Genomic DNA, 20,827 nt, shown 5'->3' on the forward strand with positions numbered 1-20,827 from the left:
ATAATGCAGTGCTAATGCATAATGATTGTTTGTTAGAAAAACAAGAAAGAAGAAAACAACAACAAACTGTTTGGAAAAGAGTACACTGATGAACTACGCAAAGTGGAACAATTAGATGAGGTAATTGAAGAAAACAGCACAACCGATGACAGGCTGATGCAACCTGCACAAAACAATAAAGAACACCGCAAAGTTGGCACAATGTTGGACGGCATGAGTGTGGTTTCAGATGGTACACGTTTAAACTTTCAAGAAAGTAAGCTTGGTGACAAATTAGCTGAAGACACTACAGTAAAACATTTAGCTGAAAATCAGGTACTCCTCAATTACCAAACGTCTCGGCTGATTCATCGAAGAGCAACTGTAGATTACTCATCTTCAGGGAAACCTTCGGTCATGAATTTTCAAGCAATGGATTATAGCAGGTGATAATTACTGTAGTCTATAGTGGCGCGTGTAGGACGGCTTTCAGTTTCTAACGTCTTTGGGCGTTATTTTAACAGTATGTTATCCGATCTGTTGAGAATGCATTTTTAGGAAGATTTTATGAAATTGAAAATTTATTACTGTTTGTTAAACTCTCAATCTTTTTTTTACGGCTCGTATTACCGCTTTTCTTTGTCTTTTTGTTGTAGACAATTGGCTACCACTCTAAATGTACTGACCGCTTACATCACAAGATTTGAATGAATTAGTGTGCACATGTGTACATTGGATTAAATGCAAACTGATTGATAATCATGGTTTTAGAAAATTGATTTTAAAAATTTTCCATTTAATTTATTTATTCTTACTTGAAATATTGGGGGTGAAACAGGCTATAGAGGTTTTAGAAAGTAACTATATTTGATGTAATTTTGATTTGATGTAACTATATTTGATGTAATTTGCTCTGCTTGGCTTTTTTGCTTAGCATTGAGCACTTTTTGTGGTATTAATAGCATTTATTGTTTAAGTACTTAAATTCATAGTATATTCATAGTGTATATGTATTGTATAGTAACATTGAAAACTATTAATACTACAAAAAGTGCTCAATGCCAAGCAAAAAGCCAAGCAGAGCGAATTAAATCAAATATAGTTGTTATTCTCTAAACCCATGACAACCTGTGTCACCTAAAAGGAGGATCATCAGGAGGTCCTTATTCAAATAGAATTCTATTTGTATCGTATAGTATATATTTATATAGTATATGTTTATATAGTATATAATCATGATGCTTAAATTCATAGTATTTATTGTTTATTCTTACTCTTAAATTTATACAGTGTTCAAAGTTAACAGTTTTTGGCACTTATCTTGCTTAACCCAAGATGCAATAATAATATAATAAATCAATAGTTTTTTTTTTCAAGTCTAAACCTTAAACCATTTGACCAGGTTAACACTCACAATGGTATTTCAAAATTTTTTTTAATATAATATAATTTATGTTGTGGAACCGGTTTTCTTCCTATAGGATTCATCAGCACAACTGGATCGAAACGAAAAAATTACAGAAGATTACTATTAGCACAACTAGCCCAAAAAAAACGCAAATTTTCATGTTAAATAAATAAAAAAATAAAAGTCACTGAATGTCCAAAACCTTCATATCCTTGCTTTATTCTTTTTCATTTCTTTTTTTTCTTCATAGTATTGCTAAATATACCAAATACAGAAAATATTGCAACAATTTGATACGGTAACTTACTAAAACTGTCCGTACAAGCAGCAGTAAAAAGTAGAATAATTGAGATGAATTTTACAAGTATGATTAAGAAATGCTTATGACGATGCAATATGGAACAAACGCTTCTATTACATCATCATGTTAAACTTGCAAGATGCAAAAGGTTAGCAATCAATGCGGCAGAAATAGGTGACAAGGGATGGAAAAACTAGAAAAACCAATCTATGATCAAAAGTGAGAAAAACTAACTAGTAAAGGTGATCAGGTACTATGACACTTCCTCAAATGGGCGATCAACCTAACGCAGAAAGCAATCATTAAGAAAATAAATCAATAGTTTTTTTTTTCAAGTCTAAACCTTAAACCATTTGACCAGGTTAACACTCACAATAGTATTTCAAAATTTTTTTTAATATAATATAATTTATGTTGTGGAACCGGTTTTCTTCCTATAGGATTCATCAGCACAACTGGATCGAAACGAAAAAATTACAGAAGATTACTATTAGCACAACTAGCCCAAAAAAAACGCAAATTTACATGTTAAATAAATAAAAAAATAAAAGTCACTGAATGTCCAAAACCTTCATATCCTTGCTTTATTCTTTTTCATTTCTTTTTTTTCTTCATAGTATTGCTAAATATACCAAATACAGAAAATATTGCAACAATTTGATACGGTAACTTACTAAAACTGTCCGTACAAGCAGCAGTAAAAAGTAGAATAATTGAGATGAATTTTACAAGTATGATTAAGAAATGCTTATGACGGTGCAATATGGAACAAACGCTTCTATTACATCATCATGCTAAACTTGCAAGATGCAAAAGGTTAGCAATCAATGCGGCAGAAATAGGTGACAAGGGATGGAAAAACTAGAAAAACCAATCTATGATCAAAAGTGAGAAAAACTAACTGGTAAAGGTGATCAGGTACTATTAAAATTATCATACTTGTAAAATTAATCATACTTAATCATACTTGTAAAATTCATCTCAATTATTCTACTTTTTACTGCTGCTTGTACGGACAGTTTTAGTAAGTTACCGTATCAAATTGTTGCAATATTTTCTGTATTTGGTATATTTAGCAATACTATGAAGAAAAAAAAGAAATGAAAAAGAATAAAGCAAGGATATGAAGGTTTTGGACATTCAGTGACTTTTATTTTTTTATTTATTTAGCATGTAAATTTGCGTTTTTTTTGGGCTAGTTGTGCTAATAGTAATCTTCTGTAATTTTTTCGTTTCGATCCAGTTGTACTGATGAATCCTATAGGAAGAAAACCGGTTCCACAACATAAATTATATTATATTAAAAAAAATTTTGAAATACTATTGTGAGTGTTAACCTGGTCAAATAGTTTAAGGTTTAGACTTGAAAAAAAAACTATTGATTTATTTTCTTAATGATTGCTTTCTGCGTTAGGTTGATCGCCCATTTGAGGAAGTGTCATAGTACCTGATCACCTTTACCAGTTAGTTTTTCTCACTTTTGCAATAATAATAATAATCCTGCTTTTATTTGCGCCCATTACGATAACATACAAATAATAATAAACACTGCGATCACAGATGCGTTACAACAGACGACAAGAAGTAGCAAAGTGACATATAGTCTTCGAGTCAGCTGCTCCCCTTGTCAGCTTACCATTAAGTGTCTTTGCCGAGACACAGCCGTGAGCTCTGGATGAGCATGCGTAGCCGAGACACGGCCAAATCTAACAATCTTTCTATTGACTTGTATCCAGACGAACAGCGTATTCCAGTCTCGGAGAAAGTGAAAAACGAGCTTTGGAACGAATAAAAGATATTTGCCGCGATTACATTTTGTACCGCTTGAAAAGAAAAAACTTGATCCACAGGTAGGCAGGCTACTATCATTAAACAAACATGTTCGCATTTTAGTTTATCTCCAGCAGCTAGCCACAGTATAGAAATAAGTATAATGTTTTAAGTATAACGTAGGAATTTCATCACTATACCAAATATTCAAATGATTGATTGAATCTTTATTCTCGGACTGGGAAAGTTTCTTGCAGAGCTTAATTCTGGCAGCTTCGCATAGCTACTTGTAATGTAGAGGCTTTGAATCACTGACGCAGGCCCGGCCACCGAGATTGACCGAGTGAAGTTTCCGATTGTTGAAGTTTTGTTGCCAGGGAAATATGCCATCCATTATGTGCTGCTGAATGGAGAGCAGTCCTTAACGTGCGTTGCTCAAGCGCACACCCCAAGAGTCGAACCAACGCCGCTTGATCTTGAAGATTTTTTGCTTCAGAAGGTAAGCGCCAACCAACTCTGAGCTATCAGAGCGGGCAATAGTATGCTGGAAGGTCGCTTAAAATACCGGGTTTAGCTAAAATGTGAAGGCAAAAAAAATTGTCAGCTTTAAACGCTCTCTAAGAAGTTATGTAGCTTATGAATTCCATTAACTTTGTTTTCGTTAGCCAATACGTTTTGAAATAGCATTTTAGAGAGAAGTAAGGAGTTTTATTTACTTTTTAAAACCTGCTTAAAGGCTAGGTCTACTGCTTTTTCTGAGATAACTTCAAAGTTTCTTAGTTTTTGCCTTTATATACAATGCAAACTAAACAGGTTGGCTTCTTTTTAAGGTTAATCATTTTTTCACTAGAAGTTGAGTTTTTTTTTGTGACATAAGGACAAGGTTGGAAGTCGTTAGTCAAAAAGCAATGACTACCGTACTTCACTATTCGATAGTGCTCAAAAAAGCAATGACTTTCCGCTATCGATACTTAAAAAAGCAATGAATAGCAATTACTAAAAATAATTAAAAAATAACAAGTAACCCACAAACTTAAAAAAATACGCAAACTCGAAAAAAAACAAGCCCAAACTTGCGGGAAAACCACAAGGTTGGCAACACTGTTAACAACTCTCACTGGCATGGTTTTTCTGAACTGTGTTGCCGCAAAATTTTTCTTAATCCTTTAAAGTTCGAAAACCGGAAGGGGCCTAGGTCGGATAGGTAATCCGAAAACTTAATCTCGTAAATTCGTTTTGACGACGAAGTAAGTGAACAACAAAAAATGATGCAGCAGTTCTCCTAAACATCGATTAGCGAAAAACGAATAATGATTTCGTTGCTTGCATAAAAAAGCAGTGAATAACGCACATTCGATATTTATTTTTAAAAGGAATAGGTATAAGCATTCGATATTTAGAAAGCAACGAACAACGCTATCGAATAGTGACAACTAGTCGTTACTTCCAACCCTGCATATGGATGATGTGATCTTCTTCAGTTTAAACTGACGCCACGAGGATATGGATTAAAGCGTTTTGTGCAACGCTATAAGTAGTGGAAGGGGGGTTTAATCATCTTTTTTTTCAAATCCAACTTGAGCCCTGGTTTTTAAAATGCAACGGGACATTATAAGATGGTAGCCACTTTAACAAGTCGAAATTCTGCCACTAAACTTGACTAGAATGAAACCGCCAACCAATCATAAGCTACGGTTTAAGTGACGTAAAAAATGGCGAAAAGAAGATGATAGAAAGCAAATTAAGTGATGGATTTTTTGTTAGCTGGTTGGCTTAGGGTTAGGGATAGAAAATAGTCATTTCATTGACGCGTGTTCGATTCCCACCACTGCTATTGCTCTTTTTCTTCTCTAATTACCAAATAAAGTTCAAAACAAGCATTAACTCTCCGAATGAATGCTAGAAGGGTCACAATTGGACAGTAGCCTCTTATAGCATGTTCTGATTGGTTGAAGGTTGCATTGTAGTCATTCGCAGTGGCAGAATTTCGACTTGTTAAAGTAGCTACCTTATAAGATCTTTGGAAAAAAATTCACAAAATTACCCCCCTCCCCCCTACTATAAGCGCTAATAGTTCATCTTTGTTATCAACTAGAACGGAAGGGTGAAGTCACTTAAAAGTTGTAGCTACTTTTGTATAATTTTTTAACGTTATAAAATGTTGTTTTCACGTGACTATTACGCTATTACTTCAGAGTGATCTTGAAAAGAGAGCAATCAAAAGAAAGGTGGCTCATCCATGAAATTCTATTCATAGAAAAGGAGCTTGAACATTTATATCAAAGCAACTTTTGTGACATTTCAAAGCAGGTACAAGTGGATCAGTAAACAATATGAAACCAACATTCTTTTTGTTAGACCGATTCTAAATAAACAAATCTAAAAAGAAGAATCGGTTTATTTAAAATAAAGAATTTAAAATAAACCGATTCTTCTGATTTGGTGTGATATTGTTTACTTTATTTAAAATGTTTTGTCACATCGTGCATCCCAGTGGATCATCAGTTGAATTATAGGAAAGTTTGATGAAAAGTTTAGGAACGATGTTTTCTTTTGGAATTCTTTTTGTTGTTTGAAAAGTTTGAATTCTATCGATTGTAGTTTACAAAATTCATTTCAAAATGCATTGTTTTAGTACGCCATTCTGAGGTTCCATTGGATAGTATAGCATACTTGTTTGTAATGGTTCCTCTTAAAAAATCTGACTCATTTTCAAACTTTTGTGTGGTTCAACATTTGTAGTTTTACTTTATCGAAATGTTTAATGATCAAACCAGCACAGTTCACATAAAATTAAGCCCAAATCTATTTTCCTAATTTGGATTTAACAACCTTTTTGTCTAATAGCCTTATCTAATTTCTGAATGTCATTGTGTTGTCATTGTGTTTTCACAAGACAAAGTTTGCGACTTTTCTTTGACTTACTTACCGACCTGAATCAATATTTCAGATTGGAATCACTTTGAGATCTGAAGATGTTTTGAGAAAAGTCTTTTTTGAATTATCTGGAGAAATAATTACAACAGACAAGAAGTCTGTGAGTGATTGAAAAGATAATAGAAAATAAAGAAATTTTAAAGCGTGTTTGTGAATAATTTAGCTCATTTGAAAGTATTGTCTGTTGTTGTCTACAGAGTTTCAAATGTCACGCTCCATTATTTTGATTATATCATGTTGGATGCAAATGGTGCCGTTAGAATTTGTTAAGCTAACTACAAACATAACTCTAGTATAATTTAAAATCTTCAAAGCTTCAGTGCTGCCAAGCGATTGGGTGATACAAAACATCAGCGAAATATGGAAATGTATTTTTATAAAGAAGCCCATCTGAGTCCATTCATTAATTTTACAAATGGCGTCTTGAATTTTGAGTCAGTGAGTCTAAGGGGCCAAAATAACCCTTTACCATCTCAGGTCGATGCAACTTTAAGACATAGAGAGAGGCTACTTAAAAGCAGCCCCAAACCAGACTTTGGTCTCATCTTTTTTATTATCTTCATCAGAAACCTTCTGGATGGAGCAGCAAATCCAAAAGAAACTATCTTCGACCACCTCTCTCATCATCCGTGGCTGTGCAAGTTGAAATTACATGGGGGAGGATTTTTGCATTGCTTGGAGTGGCTGGAGGTAAAATTAAGTAAAATGTATTGAGTTTGGTTTCTACGACGTGTTCTGTAAATTATACGAATGTCTGTTTTTTGCATGTGTAAAATTGAAGTGACTAATAATGCAAATTGAAGCATGCATACAGATTACAGTTTGGAGTGGCGCCCCTTCTACGGAAGCTCTCGTTGTCTTGCATAATTATGAACAGTATGTTGGCCAGAAATATGGCCTACTGAACTGAGAACTGTGTAACGAATATGAAATGTTTTTTGATTTTATTTTGTGCTCCAGAAAAAAGTTGACATTAGTTATGCTTTGTTTCAGGACTGGCAGTAGAATGCGTGCAGCAAGGCCATGCCGACTTCGTTAACTACTTGATTGAGTATATCGGAGATTTTTCGAGAGTGGAAGGCATATTGCCTTGGATAACCAGCCAAGGAGGCTGGGAGGTTTTAAAAAAGTTCACTTTTGAAGGACCCGAAAACTCAACGACACCAGATCCGTGTTACTTTATCGAACTTACAACTGTAGCAAAGGTGTTTATTCTATTTACTTTAGGTACCGCATTAGCTGTGATAATCATAAGCCTAGTTAGAGGCGAAGAAAGTTGATTTTTTAACCAGATTAGTTATTATGTGACGTTGATTTATTAAAAGTTATTTTAAGTGAAAGTTTTCATTTTAAGCATTCACTATCAATTGGGGCTGTTTAAATATTTTGTTGTCCTTTAACAGTGTCAGAATCAACATATTATATTATTATGTAGATTGGCAAGAAATGTGATAGCAATAGCGTTTGTAGGAGTGTCCAAAAGATACTTTTGGACCGGGCCGGAGTTCGTTTTAGGAGACCGGGAGTTTTCCGGGAGGCCTAAAAACGAAAAAACACCGCGTGTTCTTTGGAGTTCTATTGTTTTTTTAGAGGTCTCTTGGTGGGATCTCTGGGGGTCTCATCCATACCGGGCCCAACTTCTCTCAACAGCTTTGTACTGAAGGTTGCCTGAAGAAAAACAAGACAATGACATGGGTATTAGCATGCCATTTATCATCGGACTGGATATCCTTCCTACCATTAAGCCGAACAGATCTGCACAGGCTTAATATAAAGGTCACAAAAGCTAATAGTGTAACTGAACTTTGGTATATGAAACTTAACTCACACACGAGATTTATACAAAGCTTTGAAATAACTTGCGTTCAGAAAAATACGCCCACACTTTCCCACATCCGTCTACTAACAATAGGCTAATTTGTAGAAGCTGATATAAATCAATCAAACAGTGGGAAACAAAACCTACGGCCTCCTTTACGAAACTAAGGTTTTTGTATACTTTTTAAAGCTTTTCAGTTATTAGAAGTCTAGAGCAGGGCTACTCAACTGGAGGACCGTGGTTCGAGTCCGGACCTTCTGGGTGCTGATGGTGGACCTTGAGCTTTTGCAAGAATAACCTCATTGCCACGTTTCAGGGCTTCTTAAAACAGATTTCTACTGGGAGGAAGCAATTTTTACTGTGATTATCCTAGTTGCTGGAAGGCTTCGACTCCCCAACACTTTCTCAGAAATCCAATTCGAGTTACATTTTACTTAAAAAAGTGGTTTGGTACAGATGGTTTAACTTTCGTGGTTGCGTGTGAAATAACTTATTCACCGGACCGCTAAAATATTCAACTTGTCAAACTGGACCTTTGTTAAAATTAGTTGAGTAACCCTGGTCTAGACTCTAGAGTAACAATTTTCTATCAGTTCAAATACTATCATCGATGCAAAAATACAAATTAATCAATCTTGTTCTGTTTGTGAATTCCTGAACTAAAGCTGGCTGGCTTGACACTGTCCTGGGCACGCAGGCTACGTTTTCTTAAAAGCTTTTAAAACTGAAAGCGATATTGAGCTTTAAACTTCACTTAAATCACCGGCCACCGGACAAAGAGAAATGGTTTAAGTTTTTAGCTTTTAATGTTTGATTACCACTTACATTGACACTTATTTTGACTGTTTTTTCTTAGATCGTTGGTTTTATAGTTGACTATTTTGTTTGCATTGCTGCGTAACCTACTGTACTTGTTATCACCTTCTTTTTAATGAAATTAATGTCACCGTGTCTAAAAATCTAACTAGAAGCTTATGAAGCGATATGCAGACACTATCCTGCCTGTTGAAAGTCGTTTCGTAAAATTACCAAGGGAGCAAGGGTTACATGTTTTTATTGCTTGCAAAGCTGTAAGTCGTTTCTATTGACAGTCTGCTGTACAGTATATATATTGTGCGTGCTTGGTTGTAGAATTGGAAAGAAAATTATTGCATTAAAATTTTATAAATTGATCAGTTTTGTTAACGTTAGAAAGAACTTATTATCGAAACCCACAGCAGTGCAACTTTTAAAAGCTGTAACAAGGTCGAGTTCGTCCCGTTAGCTCAGTGATTACGCGCCTGGCTCAACATCACGCGGCGCTGGTTCGACTCTTGGGGTGTGCGCTTGAGCAACGCATTTCAGGACTGCTCTCCATTCAGCGGCAGCTAATGGATGGAATAATTCCTCGGCAACAACACTTCAAGAATCGGAAATCTTCACTTTGGCAATCTCGGTAACCAGACCTGTGTCAAAAGCCTCTACAAGTATGCAAAGCTACCAGGAATAAATCAAGGCTTTGTCAGTCCGAGGATAAAAATTCCAAACCAACCAAAATAAACGCTCGGCTGACACCACGTTGGAAAAGTCTGAAATCAAGTTGCCATGATTGCCCATACAACTTTATTTACACTTAAAAAGACCAATTGAATTAAATTTTAACACCCTTGTGGGTTCAATAGCGTAGCTAGAGTATGCAGTTCCCGGGGATAATGCAGGGACGCAGCCACAGGTGGGCTTGCGGAGCGAACACCTCCCCAAAATTTGTATCTCAACCCCCAAAAAATATGTTTTAGTACCGTTATAACATTTTAATGCCATTATAATTCATGTTGAATGACGTTTTCCCCCTCCCAAACAGTTGCTTTTGCCTCCCTAAAAATGTCTCTACAGTAGCTACGTCACCGGACACACGGACAAGATTAGCGTCCGCTGTTGACAAGTGTGGGCAATAAAACATAACGCTTTCCCGGAAATGTGGAAGCGATATATTTAACGTCTTCTGTTACTGCGCTCAGGGTAAAATGTTCTTTCTCTAGTTAATTATTCATGCATGGGCTTGCCACCGTGAAAATTGAGACAACAAACAATAGGAAACTTAATACAAAAGTTACCAAATGCTTCTTCATGTGAATTGTAAATTGTATCATAACTTGAGCCATTTGATATCATGCATGCAGACATTTCTTTTACTGAGTCTTGAAGTTTAAAGTTCTTTTAATCGCATCCTTCTTTCAAATATTCTTTTAGGCGTCTCTGATTCTCACAAGATTCTTTGAATTTCTTGTGGCGAATGCATCGGATTTGCTGTCTTGGACTTTTGGGATGATTCGGGTCACCACAACGCAGCTTTACATATCGTTCGTTATGTCTGACACATTTGTCTTCAGTTATCACTCGTTCCATGGTGGTACCTTTAGCCAGCAAATACATGGATCTAAAAAAACAATCCATTTTTGATTTGTTATCGATCTTTTATTAGCCTACTGTCAATTTTTACTTTGGTTTTTGTTTGAAGTTTGTCATGGTAGAAGTTATTAGGGTTATAGTTAGTTATTAAGTTATTGGACTAGCTGCAAAAAACTACTTTTACTTTTGTCTTATCCGCCATACTAGACAGATCAGTTTCTTTTACAAGGCTGTATACGAGTAGAGTGAAGTTTGGTTTGGTTGGTTTTGAATCTTTATCCTCAGACTGACAAAGCCTTGATTGGTTATTCCTGGTAGTTTCGCATACTTGTAGAATGTAGAGGCTCTTGACGCAGGGCCGGTTACCGAGATTGGCAGAGTGAGGTTTTCCGATTGTTGAAGTGTTGTTGTTGGGGAATTATTTCATTCACTAGGTGCCGCTGAATGGAGAGCAGTCCTTAACGTGCAATGCTTAAGCGCACACCTCGAGAGTCGAACTTGCGCCTCGTGATGTTGAGCCAGGACTGAGCTAATGGGGCGGACAAACCTATCTAGAATAGGTGGAAAAGCGGGTTTTTGGTTACCGAAATGTTCCGGTATACAAATATAATTAACAACCTACTATAACAGTTTTGAGGAATGTGCTGAGGGTTGGATGCACTAACAGCAAATCTTTTGAGCAGCCGATTAAGCTAATCATGGATCATTTGTATAAGTTTATGCATAGACCAGTAGTCGTTTTTTTTTTGTTTGTCGTATCCAGGCTTACGCTAGGCGATTGAAGATTTAGATTAAGTGAACGGGAAGGTAGAGAAGCCAATCATCGTGACCACTTTCAGGCATGCCTTTAAGTGTCTTGGCAAAGACACAGTCGCATGCTCTTGAGCGGTGTCGAACCGGCGCCCTTTCGAACGGCGTTCCACTTCTCTCACCACTCGGCAATGCAACCGCCAATTTTGGTTGGTTCAAAAAACATTTGCAGATTTGAATGGTTAATTCAGCCGATTTTCTTCATCGGTGGATCTGTTGGTGCACCAGTGCCGGATTAACTATAGTAGCAGATGTAGCAGCTGCTACGGGCCCCGCGCTTCACAAGGCCCCGCGCTTTGTGAGCAAAACATTTTTTTTGGAAAAAAAAACTGTCGAACATAGTTGGTAAGTAATTTTTGGCTTGCAAACTGGAATGGCATGGGATAATATTATAGTTGTAGGATTAAATTACGTAGTCCCAACGTCTTATGCCTTCCTGATTATTGTAAACTTTAAAAACCGGTGATTTCCGCTGGAGACAACTGCTTGATCGAGTGCCACGAGCCCACGATACTAGTTGTTTGAAAGATTATTTTCCAGTGAGAAGAGTATCAATCTTGCCGATTGCCTTGGACAGAGTTATTACAACGCGTCCAACATGAGCGGGAAACATAACGGATAGGCCGACAGGCACTCGTCAAAAAAAATGGTGCTGTTGCAGAATATGTTCCATGCTATGCTCATTCGTTGAATTTAGTTGGTGTATGCGCTGCACAATCGTGTCCAGAAACAGTTCAGTTCTTTGACTTCGTTGAAAATATCTATGTAGGCTATTCTTTGCTGCTTCAACACACCGGTCGTCCGTTCTGGAGTGTTCAGGTGGTGGAGTGCTAAAGAAGCTCTCTGAAACATGATGGTCCGGAAGAGCTGATGCCATGTTAAGGCAATTAAAGAACGTTTTCGTTTTAAAAAGGAGGCACTGAAGAAACTTGCAAATGACCAAGTGCAAAAGGCAGAATGTCAACAGCAGGCAAATGGACTCCTCGAGAAAATGGAGTTGCTCGAAATAGGAATCTTAGTGGTTTTTTAAAATAGCTTACCCGATCGCTTCCAGGCAAGTCAAGCCTATCTTCAAACAAAGCGGCAAAATCTCAACATTGCTTCAACGTTGTGTGCCTCTTTGGCAGGATCCCTACAGACTTTTAGACCGGCTTTTAGAGAACAATTCGCTAAGTTTGAGTAAGAGGCGCAGAAGCTGACTCAAGTGCCGGATTACCAACCAACAAGCACAAGAAGAATTGTCCAAAATCGAACGCACGATGAGAATGTAGGCAGTGGCCGTTCAGTTTCAGATGCAATGGATATCAACTAAAGACAAATTCCCGGTGGAAGTTTTCCTTGCAGTATTGGACAGCCTACAATCTGTGCTGGAGCAACGTCGCAAAGCATACACCAATTCGTAAAGCAAATTGCTATTGATTGCTCCTCTCCAGACAGAACTCAACTATTTCACTTCGATTAAAGAAAACAATATTGACACCATGTTTCCTAACATTGACAATTTGTTACGCATTTATCTATGTATGATGGTAACTGATTGTAGCCTACTGGAGAGAGATCATTTTCAAAATTGAAGTTGATTAAAAGCTAGACTATCTGCGAAACACGATGGGGCAAGAGCGGCTACACTATAAGTTAATAAAAAAATATCAAATTTATAAAATATTCAATTACTTTCCGGGTATTATCTGTACATCAAATCAATCTGCTACAGGCCCCGCACTTGGTTAATCCGGCACTGTGGTGCACCTAACCTTGAATATCAGTAGCCTAGTGTATTGTAGCCTTCCATGTCTGTGTCTAACTTCAGATGAATAAATGACAACACTTAGAACGTCTGAGGAGATTGAATCAATGTAAAAACTCGGTTTTGCTGACCGAGTGCCAGAAGTCTTTAAGTTCCCTTTCTTGCTATTTTTAATTGTCTGTTTGATAATAACGATTTTCTTTGATCAAACTTACGCCAGATTTCCATTTTTGTCCAGGGAAGGTGGTAGAGGGGCTGTCCCCATTATCATAACCGCAATTCCTGGACGAAGATATTTTGCATCCTGTAATCAAAAGAAGAACGTTATTCGAAAGCAAATTAAGACAGTCATGTTGCATGTACCGAAAAAAGCGCTAACTTGTCCCGCGCGTCAAGGGCGTTGAATGACGCCAAAAATCGTTCTTCTGTGACTTCACAATTGCTTCAAACGCAGAAGAAGATGGTATTGTCTAATACCCACACCTTCGTTGTGAATGCTAGGGGAGTGCGGAATGCCGCATTTTAGGTTGTTTGATATTAACTCGAACAGGTTTCGAACCTACGTTGGCCGCTACAAAGACTGTCGTGCTTCTGGAACGCTCAGATATCAATAAGTAGGCTACACTATGAGATTAAGAAAAAGAAAACTTTTAATAAGGTAATGATTAGTTTGTATTTCACTTTTTTGTCACAGACTTCTTCAACAAAAAGGGAACGTGCACCCACACAGAAGTAAAACAGATTATTTTATTTGAAGACATGACATGGAAAACCACAGACTAAATATTATGTAAATTTACTTAAAACAAAAAAAGTATTAAACTCGCGTTACTTGTTTTTGGAAACAAAAATCTAAAATGTGTAGTAATTTAAAAAGTTTGCTTAGAGAAATTAATTACATACGTCCTCGTTGTTGGATGGACCAGCAAGACTTGGATCCTTACACAAAGCATGACAATCATTCCTGGTCATAAAAGTACGCTCTTCGTTCCGGTCTACAACTTCAGTTCCTGAATACATTATTATTGGTTGAATTGCATTGCTAAAAGACGTTAAGTCCCATTGGAGTATGATCAATGGGACATTGCCCAGTAAGACTTCAAACAGTGTCCGTATGCAATAAGGTAAAGGTGAGTCCCTCCAAGCATCCCGGGATGAGAAGACAAGGTTCTTATTATACTAAGCTTTCGGCACTAACGAAGTTTCCTTCTCTCGGCCGCCTTTCCTTCAGCGACTACCCCTACCCAATTTATTAGACCTTGGGTAGAGGTGAGCGGTATTTTTCAACAACAAGCTTAAGCCTGGAGTCGAACCAGGGTTGCATGATTGGAAAGCGAGCGCCTTAAGCGCTGCGCCATCCTATAACATGTATGCAATAGCTTTGATTACCAAGGTTATGGATACTCTGAGTTGCACCCAATAGTCCATATGGTGAAAAAAATATCAAGATAATAAAGCTCTGCTTAGAAGTTTAGAGCTTAATTAATGGGTAGCCTACTACACAGATACTCTCGTAACATTGTTTATAATGATGATGTATGTTGTCATGTGAAAAGCGAGTGTTTGAAGTTTCATTGGGCTATCCTGACACCGGAAGAGACCTTCAAAAACGTGTCGCTACAGAGAAATGTTGTTATTATAAAGGCGAAGTCAATAATCGAATTCTACTGCACTGCAATTGGCTAGAACCAACTTTAAAAGCTTTAATTTTCCCTGATACAAAAAAGGATAAAGATAGTAACTCTAATAAACACATTCGAAGACCTGATAAATTTTATCAAGTCCCACACAGCAAAATCTGTCATTTTTACATTGATTCAACGTCTACAGACATATCAATGTGAAAATGATAAATTTTTTGTCTGGAGTGGTCATGATTAACGTCATACTTACCGTATTTATAGATTTCCACTATGTTTGCTTTGAAAGTGGCAAAAACTGTACTCGCTGTGACTTCGTCAGTCTGAGTTACTTGTACAATGTACACGTAATTGCTAAAATAAATAAATTTTATTAGTTTCATTCTCTGGATTGTGCAGTGATTTTCTGTAAAGGATAAAATAGCCTACTGTCGTACCAAAAACCTTTTGAAAATGGTACTAAACTTCACTCTTGCTTGGCACTCAGCAGAGGAATGGGTTTATGTCACTAACATACTTTTTGACGTTGTTCGCAATCGCTGAGCACTCTGCTCTCGGTGTCAGGGGATATGCCCTCTCCCCTGTGGGTAGAACGAATTGGGTTCAGAAAACGCAAAGAAATTTGTCAAAAACCCTGCATTTTATTACGATTCATGTCGTCCTCAACGTCAGTCCTGGGAAGGAGCCCAAGTTGCTCAAAAAACTAACAAACAGCAATAGCAAGCCTACATATAACCTACACCCAGATAAAGCAGATAGCAAAAAAAATCAACTTAAGGTATTATGTATATTCTGTATAAATAGATTAAGTTAATTTATTCATAGCTTGTCACGCCAGTGTCGGAGCCAGATAAGAGCATTGTATGTAATGCTACGTTTTTTACGTCATCGTCGTCACAAGATGTTGTGTTCCATCAAACTCGGATGACCAATGTTCTCGTCGTGCAATTGTAATATCGTAATCGTTAACCTTAATTAAATCGGTAAAGTCAACAGATTCAATTTAAATAAGGACCTTCTGACGATCCCCAAAACCGGCTATAAAGGTTGTTAGATAATGGTAGCTGAATTTGATGAGATTTGTAACATGTATTTCTAGTAGTTTTTGTTCTCCATATTTTCGAATTTCTTAAGTACATGGTTATACATTTTAGTTTTGAAGCAGGCTACTTAACTTTGCCAATTACCCATCGAATAACCTTTCATCACACATTACTGCAAAAACTTTCTAACAACCTAATATGTTCGTCAAAAGTTGCGGCGGCGCCCAAAAGCAGGCTTACCTTCGGCAGGCTTTTTCAAACATATTCTCACAATATCCCGGACTGTCGCATATATCGCAATCAGCTCCTTCGAATGTAAGGCAAGTTGTGTTAGAGATTTGTTGGTCTCTTGTTCTGTAAAAGACAAAATACAAGTTTATGTTCACGCAAAGTGAAAGACAGTTATTCTTTGCCAAACTAAAATAGCACAAAAAGCAAAAAAATTGCCAGGTGCCAGTACGTATAGTTTGCGATGTAGGCTACCATTTTTGTGGTTTTATTTGAAGCATATTTTAAGAGGATCGGTGAGCAAGCTTCATCAATTGGTTTTTGATAGCATGGCGAAAAAAATATGCAAAGGGAAGACGAACAAGAACAGAGATGATGAAAATCAATGGGGTGACTTTTCGAATATTGAGAAGTGGAGAAAAAAGCAGAAAATCAAAATATGTGAAACCTATTGACAGTCAACCTCTGAATTGGAGATCGCATATACTTGATTGATTGATTGAATCTTTATCCTCGGACTGGGAAAGCTTCTTGTAAAGCTTAATCCTGGCAGTTTTGCATACTTGTAGAGGCTGTGAATCACTGACGCAGGCCCGGTCACCGAGATTGACAAAGTGAAGTTTCCGATTGCTGAAGTCTTGTTGCTGGGGAACTATTCCATCCATTAGATGCCGCTGAATGGAGAGCAGTCCTTAACGTGCGTTGCTCAAGCGCACACCCCGAGAGTCGAACCAGCGCCGCTTAATCTTGAAACTTCTTCATTCCAGAAGTGACGCGCTAACCAATTGAGCTATCATGATGATTTATTCTACATTTCAGTTGCCACTCTAATCCTGTGCGTGTGAAGTCTTATAATCATAAATGATGGAGGGTGTACCTAAATTACAAACTGACCTACAGCACCAATTAAATCAAAAGAACTTATTTTGGTAAACAACATAGCAGGAGCGTATCCAGCGAGCAGTCTAAATTGGGGAAAATTTCAACAAAACGCAATGATGTGTATGTTTGCATTAATCCGACCTTGCAAATACACCGTAAATAAAGTTACTTTTAGATGTTTTAGGGTAGGCAATCGCCCCTTTGGATCGGCCACTGCAAGATAGCGATAAAATGACATGAAATTGTTCCAAATTAAAAAAAACTCAAATGCAGTCAGAAGCATCCACAGATGGGTAGTGGTGGATCCAAAAGAGGTAAATGGGGCGATCTCCCCTTTAAAAGTATCCACCGACGAGTTTGAACAATTTTTTTCCTTGCTCACCTACATACTGGGCAGGCACCCTCAGCACATTTGCAGATCGAATCATCGTCTCCAGCGGCACAGTTCGCTGTGCGAAGTTCGGATATTTCGTTAGGGAGTGAATAAAAGATCCCACATCTTATCTATTGATAACATAATGAAATGAAAGTAATGCTAGTTGCAAACAAAAATCAGACAAAAGTAATTCTATGTGTTTTATTTATGTTGAGAGATTTTGTAGACTATTCTAAAAATTAAATAAATTTCGTTTACGTTAGCAGCCTACATGTAGGCTAATGCTTTTCAAGGTAGCCATTTCCAGTTTTGCATTATGATAATGAAGGATTGTCTTGGCAACGTAGGAATAGGGCAAGGTTTAAATGGTTTTGCGTTGAGTTTCACACTAAACATTGAAAGTGTCAGAAAATAAGAAAGCATGATATTTCCACTGTCAGTCTATCATCAAAATAGCAAAGATGAGATTTGTTCAATTTTAAAACTTAGCCTACCAGTTTAAAAAACGATCACCGTTTTTTTATCCTTTAGCTTCACTCAGTGTGAATGTAGGATAATCAATATCTATTTGAATAAGCTCAACTGAAGATGATCTAGCTGCTAGCTGATCGAGATCAATTTTTAGCTGTTTATGATTGAACTGACTCGTGTGAAAATAAATTTCTTTGTATTATAAGACATGTAACCGAGTCGTTCATATCAAGCATTGTTGTGGGTTTGACGTGGCCAGAAGATATGTTATTTTATTGACAGTTATAGCATAGTTTGTAGCCTATTTTATTTTTTGATTAAAAATTAACTACTTCAATTTTAGTAGGCCTACACTGACCGAAGGTTCGTAGTAGTCGTATACGTTGATTTTAGCCGGTTGAGGATTGTCCACCACCGTGTGTTGTTCTAGTGAGAAGGCGAACGAAATAACGTCCGTTCCAATCCGATTCATATAAAGAATCAAGCTCTGACTGGTAATCTCGTAGCGTTCAACTGGAAATTAAGTCTAATGTGACTGGCATGATAATAATAATCGTGTTTTTATTTGCGCCAATTGCGATAACATACAGTTATACACTGCGATCACAGATGCGATACAACAGACGACAGGAAGCAGCGAAGTGACATATAGTCTTCGAGTCAGCTGCTCCCCTTATTTTGGCTTGCCATTAAGTGTCTTTATTGAGACACAGCTCTGGAGCGGTGTCGAACCCACGTCCTTTCGAACGTCGCGCAGACGTTCTTACCACTAGGCTATGCAGCCGACAAACTACGTTTTTGATAACCTTGGAAGAAACGCAAACCTGATCTTGTTTTTCCATAAAGTTTAATTTCAGTTCTGTTTACTTATTTTTGTTGGCGAGAAAAAATTGTAGCTTGCAAACGCAAGTGGCCAACAGTATACACATTAGGCTACACAACGAGGATAGCAGCGAAAAGTCAGTCAACTGCCAAAGTCATAGGCTAGATACCAAAAGATACGTCCAGATACTACATCTACCAATAACAAGCCTAAATCTTTTTTAGAGAAATTTTTGAGCTCATTTTACTGATTTTCTAAATACCAACCTGTTCCGTCAACAACAGATTCTATGGCTAATTTTTCCACTGACTTTGCCACAGCGGTATAGCCAGACAACAATCCCACTTCGATGATAGAAGCCTCGGCTTGAGCGCCGACAGGCTTGGATACAGAAATCTGGAACATTTTGAGAAAACTTTTGTGACAAGTGAAAAGCTATTCGTATCTTATAAGACGTGACTACGTGAGCCTTGTCAAAAACACTTTTTGAAAATAAGCTACAAATATTACAGCAAAAATGTTAAGCCGTCCGGTTTTCAAAGTTTGAAGTTTTTGACAGTGGCAAAGCCATATCACAGATTGAAGTTTCTACCTGAGCTATACTGTAGCCTATACCGACACTGTGTTATTTCTTAAAACAGGAGTAGGGTAAATGCGCAATCAACCTATTTTGAACTACAGTAATTGCACGATTCAGTTGAAAAATATTCTCGTGCTTGAAAAATGAACGGATTAATTTCGTTTTTCGGTTTCAAGTTCACAACGAAACGAAATTGCTTTGCTTGTGAAACTAAATCAAAAACAAAAACGTCACACCTGAAACCTGTTATTTCACAATATAGCATTGTGACTTAACCTACCGTCAGTTTGACAGTTTTAGGAGTACCACCAACTTCACCCTCTGATAAAACGACAACATTTTGAGTGATCTCGAAATGACAAGGGTCTTCATCAATCACAGTCCTATAAATGCATCTGTAGGAGAGAACGCCCTCACCAGTTCCTAGATTGAAAACAGATTACATTGTGATAAAATCTATACTCCACTAACATACTTGCAAGGTGTGTAGAAAAAAGCGATCTTCTTGGTAGTTAGCACAAGGCTGAGTATTCATTGGAACAGCAAGCAATTGCGATCCGCTGATCATAACGGTGTCCTCTCTACTCTAGCCATTTTAAGACTTTCCAGTCAACAACTACTGTATATGTTTCTCGGCCGCCGATTGTAGCAAGAATCGACAGAGATAGACAGTAGACACGTGTTTCGCTCATTTGGAAGGGCTCATCAGTATCGCACCACTGATTTTGTCTGGTAAAGGCGTTGGTCGATAGTCTGTGGCATGAATTAGTAGTGCGATACAAAATGATGAGCCCTGTCAATCGGCTGCCGAGAAACGTACTTGCAAGGCGTTAATGTAGTAATATAAGTAAAAGCCAACTTAATGATGTTCTCCATAACCAATAAAGTATCATCCTAGTGTAAACAATAAACATAGTTTATGAGCTGCAATTGCAATGATTATTAACTTGATACCTGTTTCTAAAACATTTATCTGCAAGCTACTGTATAACTGCAACGTGTAACTGTAGCCAGAGCCAGTGGAGAGGTGCAGTGCACACTATTTTTAAAATGCCACAAATTTGTAAAAGTACACAGGCAAAAGTGCGGTCATATGCGAGGAGCAAGGCGTTACGTAAAAGCACGCGTATGCGCACAGCGTTATTTTTACAGTTTATGTTTTCCCGATCATGAGCTCACCAACGCGCATGCACAACTGAAGCAAACCTTCTCACATTCAGAGAAATGTGAAAACGAGAAGTTTATGAAACGCCCAGTCATAAAACTTGCGTGAACAAAAACACGGGCAGTAGGTGAATCACCGAGAAATTTAGAAAAAACAGTTTAATTGGCGTATTTCAAGTTTACAACTATGTCTCAAGCTCTTGGCCAAAATTGTTGTGTTTGGAACAGACCTCTCGCGTTGACAGTCAATTCTCTTGCTTGCATGACGTCAGTTGGCACGTCTATTTCCATCTTCAATCCCTCGTTTCGTTCATCCAATCTCACTGTATGTCCGTCGCTCCATGTAGTGTCCCCCGCACTCTCAAAGGTTACATCCATTGAGACAACCGCTGGTGGAGGATTCTGAATTAAATTTTTATAAAATAAATAACGTTTTCCTGCTAAAAAAATCAGTTTATTTC

General features: G+C 37.4%; 2 protein-coding genes across 4 annotated transcripts in view; one reads left to right on the forward strand and one right to left on the reverse strand.

Annotated features, from left to right (window-relative positions):
• Positions 1–334: 334 nt before the first annotated feature.
• LOC145786560 (bcl-2-related ovarian killer protein homolog A-like) lies at positions 335–13,935 on the forward strand. Of its 3 annotated transcripts, XM_082598256.1 has the most exons (8): positions 2,525–2,575; positions 3,425–3,538; positions 5,654–5,768; positions 6,409–6,495; positions 6,962–7,085; positions 7,389–7,600; positions 7,986–8,171; positions 13,854–13,935. In XM_082598256.1, exons 1-8 carry the CDS (start codon positions 2,541–2,543, stop codon positions 13,893–13,895), a joined length of 915 nt encoding a protein of 304 aa, XP_082454382.1. In that variant the 5' UTR covers positions 2,525–2,540; the 3' UTR covers positions 13,896–13,935. The 3 variants fall into 3 exon arrangements, with proteins under 3 accessions (XP_082454374.1, XP_082454382.1, XP_082454366.1); XM_082598248.1 differs by lacking the exons at positions 2,525–2,575; positions 13,854–13,935 and adding an exon at positions 335–425 and having other exon boundaries at positions 7,986–10,253; XM_082598240.1 differs by lacking the exon at positions 13,854–13,935 and having other exon boundaries at positions 7,986–10,253.
• LOC145786550 (complement C3-like) overlaps positions 10,399–20,827 on the reverse strand; it is a 53,966-nt gene continuing 43,537 nt past the window's right edge. The window contains exons 37-46 of the mRNA XM_082598228.1: positions 20,597–20,768; positions 19,483–19,625; positions 18,889–19,018; positions 18,158–18,312; positions 17,335–17,456; positions 16,083–16,196; positions 15,053–15,153; positions 14,063–14,169; positions 13,375–13,463; positions 10,399–10,630 (exon numbers count right to left, since the gene is read on the reverse strand). Of these exons, the coding sequence (XP_082454354.1) occupies positions 10,411–10,630; positions 13,375–13,463; positions 14,063–14,169; positions 15,053–15,153; positions 16,083–16,196; positions 17,335–17,456; positions 18,158–18,312; positions 18,889–19,018; positions 19,483–19,625; positions 20,597–20,768 (1,353 nt within the window). The 3' untranslated portion in view covers positions 10,399–10,410. The remainder of the gene's footprint in view (positions 10,631–13,374; positions 13,464–14,062; positions 14,170–15,052; positions 15,154–16,082; positions 16,197–17,334; positions 17,457–18,157; positions 18,313–18,888; positions 19,019–19,482; positions 19,626–20,596; positions 20,769–20,827) is intronic.

The sequence above is a fragment of the Aplidium turbinatum genome, chromosome 2, assembly GCF_918807975.1.
Source record: "Aplidium turbinatum chromosome 2, kaAplTurb1.1, whole genome shotgun sequence".
In the NCBI taxonomy this organism is placed as follows: Eukaryota; Metazoa; Chordata; class Ascidiacea; order Aplousobranchia; family Polyclinidae; genus Aplidium; species Aplidium turbinatum.